This window comes from Uloborus diversus, chromosome 10 (assembly GCF_026930045.1).
Source record: "Uloborus diversus isolate 005 chromosome 10, Udiv.v.3.1, whole genome shotgun sequence".
NCBI classification, from domain to species: Eukaryota; Metazoa; Arthropoda; class Arachnida; order Araneae; family Uloboridae; genus Uloborus; species Uloborus diversus.
The window spans coordinates 50219437-50225656 of record NC_072740.1 but is presented as its reverse complement, the minus strand read 5'-3'; the positions used below and the strand labels follow the sequence as shown (position 1 = coordinate 50225656).

At 33.5% G+C, this 6220-nt stretch overlaps 1 protein-coding gene across 1 annotated transcript in view; it reads left to right on the top strand.

The window, feature by feature from the left end:
• Positions 1–1784: 1784 nt before the first annotated feature.
• Positions 1785–6220, top strand: part of LOC129230998 (major facilitator superfamily domain-containing protein 4A-like) — a 120115-nt gene continuing 115679 nt past the window's right edge. The window contains exons 1-2 of the mRNA XM_054865242.1: positions 1785–1795; positions 3076–3267. Coding sequence (XP_054721217.1) covers positions 1785–1795; positions 3076–3267 — 203 coding nt within the window. The remainder of the gene's footprint in view (positions 1796–3075; positions 3268–6220) is intronic.

Genomic DNA, 6220 nt, shown 5'->3' with positions numbered 1-6220 from the left:
TGAACGCCACAAGCCGGGCTTCAAAGCCACGCACAAATCCATTAAGCAAGAAACATGTCAGCACGGGATCGCGAACAGAAAGTCAGCGTCTTCCAGATAAAGCTAGAAGGGGAATAAAATGAGTTTCTAATCCGATTTTCCGACCCTTTCAAACTGGGAAATGCACGTGCCGGAAGAGATGTCGGATTATTTATCGGTAGGAGAGTAGGCGGCGACCGCTTGTCATGGAGAATAAAGCAATATAAGGATTATAATGACCCGAGAAGTGCATTTTTACTCCCCTCCCCCCGTATTGAAGTAATTAACTTTCGTATTGAGAAAGAAGTGAGATTTTTTTTTTCGTTAATGCGACCACTTTAACGTCAAGATTCTAAAATTACTCTGAAAACTAACAAACGTTAGACATGTGAGAGAAGACTCAAACTGAGAATGCGGGTGTTAGAAGAAAAGTCAGTTTATTTTTCAGTAAGCCAGTAAGATCACGGCCGCCTGTCATTGAGTAAGGGTTTTAATGACTTTTAGAGTGCATTTTACTTCACTGTCCCAATATTAAAGTAATTAATTTGCGCATTGAGATGGAGGTGAAAGTTTTTTTTTTTTCTTTAACTCGACCATTTCAATTTCAAGACGTTAAAATTAAACTGAAATTACCCATTTTATAAACACTGGATGGAAGATTCAAATAGAGGAACACATGTCACACAAGCCACAAGAAATATCAAATTATTTACCAGTAAGAGAGTATGATGGTGGACGAATACCATGGAGTGGAAAATAAAAAAATACGGGGATTACACTGACCCTAGATTTGCATTTATTCAATCACTAGTGGAACCCGTACGGCATTGCCCGTAATAGAAAAATTAAAAGGTCATTTGGTTCGCCTGTATATTTACAAATAATGTATGGTGAATTTCTCGTCAATTGGCTTGTACCCATGTTACGGTTCCACGTTATGATAATTTCGTATCTCGCCAATTGGCTTGTGTCCATGTTACGGTTCCACGTTATGATAATTTCGTAATTTATTCGTCCATCTCATGATAATTTTGTTCTTAAAATTGGAATAGAAAAAGAACCACATCGAATTTTCAAAAAATCGCTTCGAGGTGCACACCCCCATGCTACAAACTAACTTTGTGCCAAATTTCATGAAAATCGGCCGAACGGTCTAGGCGTTATGCGCGTCACAAAGACCCTGACAGACAGAGATCTGGACAGAGAGACTTTCAGCTTTATTATTAGTAAAGATTAAAGCACTGATGGATTAATTTATTAATTCATTTACATTTCTTCATTTGTAGTTTACTTATTTATTAATTTATTCACTTATTTTCTTATTCATCGCATATTTTATTCATTTGTTTATTTTTCCTCGTATAATTCGTTTATTGTTTCATTATTTTTCAGTTTTTCATTCATTATTTTCCTTTTCTAATTCGTTTAACCAAAATATATTTTGATAGTGAAATCAAAGATTTGAAAAATATTTTATTTTTCACTTTGCCTTATAGAAAAACGAAACGTTAAAAATTTTTGCCATTTTTGACGGTACAAATTTATTGTCAGAAAAAAAAATGTTTCAATGCCTGTGTTATCACAAAATACATTGTTCCATCTTTATGTACTGTGATTTTTAAAACAAATCTCCAATTTGCTCATTTTGAAAAAAGTAAGTTATTATTTCACTTTGCCCTACATTCTCCTAAAAAAATTTTATTACTCGATAAATCCACTTAAAGGTGTAAAATGGTACTAGAAAGTTATATTGCAGGTATAACGTAATGCATATAAGGTAAGACTCAAACTGGGAAATAAAGTGCGGAAAGAGATAACGGATTTTTTATCAGTAGGAAAGTTAAGACTTCCGCTTGTTATATAGAATTAAGGATTAAATGGCCCTAAAAGTGGATTTCACCAACCTGGTCTCATGTTAAATCACTGAACTTGTGTATTGGGAGAGAAGAGATTGTAAAAACACTACCATTTCAATCAGAAAATTCTAAAACTACGCTGAAAATTTTGTAAAGTTAATTACGAAGGAAGATTCATACTGGAGCACATGGGTATTGTAAAACACTCATCTCATTAAGTAATTAGTCAAGCTACTAATTTTTGACAATTTTGTTTCATAATTAAAAGAAATTCCATAATGTATGGAAATATTGATAGCAGTGGAAATGGTGTTAAGTTCCTCATACAGTTTACAGAAAGCGCAGCAGGTGTAACTAATATATTGAGCCACATTTCATTTAGTACGTTATTTGATCCGGATATAGTTAAAATTCGAAGTAGTCGGTCATAGAACCAAATAATATAGTACATACATATGCAATGAGTATCCACTTAATGTGGTCGCTGTTTATGTTATCACTCTGTTAAAACAGATTTCTCAATATTGAGACAAAATCGCTTGTTTTTGAAAACATCACTTACTCAAAATGTCTCCGAGACAATTTGGATTAGAATTGAAAAAGCAAGCGGTTTTACTTTTGAAATATACCCTCTTCTCAAAAACGATTCACCATGTTCTCATTTTTGAAATACCGCTACTCTACTCAGAAATAAGCACAGATGGTATCATTTCTGAGAATAGGACTGTTTCAAAAATGAGAACATGTCGAATTGGTTTGAGAATACGAATGTCTCAAAACTAAGCGCATGTTGTACCATTCGTGAGTATCGTATTTTGCTCGCCTTTAATTCTTGCAAAACTAAGTAGTCCATGGACTTATTTGCTCCATTTGAGAGCTTAAACAGTCTGGACATGCCGTAATAGAACTAAAGACGGTACACTTTATAAATACGCTCAGTTAATTTTTAAATTGGGAGCTAAAAATATTTTTCAGAACAGTGAGAATTCTGCATTGAGAAGCGCTGTGAAATTCAATTCCCGCTTTCCTTTCTGCGCATGCGTTATTTTTGAGATGGTCTGCTTACTTGAATTTAAATTTGACATTTACTTATTTCTAACTCAAGACTGCTTGGAAAAAATGAGAAGATAAACGTTTTCATTTCTAAGCAGATGATTTTTAGCAATGCAGTCTCTTATTATTCACTCACATTGTTTAATAGTATCTTCCAAAATACGGAAGCTGAAACCATTAAAAATTACTCTGCCTACTCAAGATTTTACAAAAAAGAATGCAAGATTGTTTTAGGAAAACAGAATGATGATGGAACTGATGAGTCAGATGAAGAATGCCTTGATGTTGGGCCACCTCCTACGAATGCTGAATTGTTGAATGCTTTGAAAAGTGCTGCGACGTAGAGTACAACGATGACTTAAAAATATCATTTACTACGAGCAATTTATGAATGAGCATCTGAAAACTTGTAGACATTCTATCACAATATTTTTCATTCTTTTTACTTCTAGTAAGAAAATTTACTCTTGGCTTTATTGAAGTGCGCATGCTGCCGTTAATCAACTTAAGGATTGTCCAAGGTTTAATTTTACAATGCGGAACTCTATGCGTTATAGTAGAGGCAGATAGAGGTATTTATAGAGCTTAAAAAATTATTCATTTCAAAAGACTTTCAATAGATATTCATAATGGTACCATAAATTGTGTACTGTATTTTTCAGGAACCTAACGCACACGTTTTCACCTTAAAGCCAGTTCGTAAATCAAGATGAGCATTAATGCATATGCATCGACAGAAAGCCCTTTTACTTATTTTTGCTATGAGGATAGGATTTTCAGCTAGATACAGCACCATACGTTCCAGTAAATACAACAACTTACAAAATGGTAATGAAAAAGATTTTAAACTTAAAGTTATTATATTACTACATTAGCAATAAATGCAAGCGAATATTAATGATTAAAATATGACGGATTCATCTCAGAATACTCACTGAGGCTGAGCATTAGGAGGCTTGAAAGAAAATGAATAAAAAAAAAAAAAAGATTTCATTCGCTTTTGAAACGAATTTCATTCGCCACAGAAGCTCATCTGTAGAGAATACAAAAGGATATCTTTGATATCTGCTGCATAAAAAGGTATGAGAACCATTAATGAATAATGAAATTAAAACTTTTTTTTATGTGTGTTTTCCCTTTTACAATGCATTCACGCATATGAATATGAAAAAATTGTCGAGTACAAAAAGGACAGAAATTTAAATATGAAAAGAGATCCAACAATGGGGAACTGTAATAATCGGATTTGAAAAGAAGCGCACTTTGGATGAAAGCAAGAAAACGTGAAAAAACTTAAATATATCAGTCTTCTCTTATTACATGATTCAAAAACTAGTAATATAAATAGCATCTTTTGTGTTTGAGTTTCTTATATCCGTCAATAAATAGAAATGATGATTAAAAAAAAGCAGTGAAAATCCATTTTAGCGAAAATTATGTTTTAACGAACTTCAATTTCTTCCCCTATAAATTACCATAGAGTAAATGAAATACAATCGAACTTGCTTATAGCGGACCCTGTTTTAACGAGTACTCAGATTTAGCGAAGAAATCAAAAAGATTTGGTTGGTACAATGTTAAGTCTATGTGAACAAAACTCGCTTTTAACGAGCAAAACCCGTTTATAACGAGCAATATTTTTGTAATTCATAAAATGTATTTTCATTTCCCCCTCAGAAAAGATTATTATATTTTTGGAAACAAATTCATAACATTTTGAATTTAACCGAAAGTTCGAGATAAGACATAAGAACAAGTGATGACACGGCCCTTTTTTAAAAAAATTCGTGGGGTAGAGGAGCATTTAAAAGTTGTATATTTGTTGAAGAGTGTTATCATTTCCGAGACATACTTCAGAGGATATAGTAGCTGAAAATCAAGAGAGAGAGAGAAAGAAAGCAACCACTACAGCGATAATGTAAAGAATTTGAAGCTAATAGCCCTCAACACACTTGGCGTTCTAAAGAGCAGAAGAACATCAAACTATTTTGAAGCCACGGATGCAAATGACGATGTTTTTCGGACCCCACGTTAATCGAAAACAATAACAAGAAAGAGAATAAGACAGTCCAAATCAAATAACGAACGTCTTTGGTACTGTACAGAAATATATAAATAACAAAGCAAGCACACTGTTAAAACTACAGGTTGCGTTTGGCACCTTTCAGTGGTGAAACGCTTGTTCACCAGCGACACCCGATAGAGAGCCGAAATTGCACCCTTAGAAAGGGTGAAAACCTGGCTCCCTTCACCCAACGTGCACCGTAGATGAAAGATGGTACTCTAGGTGAGAAAAATGGCACCTTTATTGCTTCCTAGAGTGATTCCCCCCCCCCCCCCGTGTTGTTTGCGTTTTTTAATACAATTGTGTTTTATTTATTTTGATTTATATATACGAAGGCATTTGATCACATTTCAACTTTCGAACAAGTTTAAAAGTGTTCATGACTTTAATTTGTCTGTTCGTGCACTAACTTTCTAATATTCACACTTGGATTGCTCAGTAATTAATATGTTGTTGACAATTTTTACTATAATCCGTACCGAAAATGAACAGGGAAGGTATTTATCAATCATTTGCCGGAACAACCAGAAATATTAGGTAACATTAGATTAGAATCATGGGAAAATAAAAGCGTTCATAAACGTTTAAAATTTTAATCGAGCGTAACATATCAATGCTTAGTATAAGATTCGATATTTGAGTATCCTTATGCGTACAAGATAAATACTGATTTAAAAGCCCTTCTTTCCAAAGAGTTTTCCGTCAGATTAAAAATAAAAACGAGTAGATGACATTCGCTTCATGCAATAACGCCTAAGAAAGATACGTTAACCAAAACACGATGTGAAACTCATGAGTCAAACGCTGAGAAAGATTTCTTTTCAGGCGGATTTTCCCCCCCCCCCCTGCCTTTGCTGCTTTATTCGTTTCCACTACGTAGTTATTTCATTTGAGAAGAAATAGATATTGGTATAATTGGCTGCTCACGTCGATGCATTTTTATTTCGGAATTAGCAATTCAATTATCAGCTGATTTAAACGTTTTTATTTTTAATGTTGTTGTTGTTCAAGATAGTACTGATAGATAAATTAGGTAACAATTTTGCAGGATATAAATAGCAAGATATTAAATATTTAATAAGGTAAACGGAACAATAAGCAGTTGTCAACATACTTTAAACACTTTAAATATGTTCGAAAGTTCTAAGTGCTACAATATGATCAAATGCCTTTACTTACGCGAGATTTCGAAGATTAATCCACGAAATTTTCAGTTTTGTACTTCATT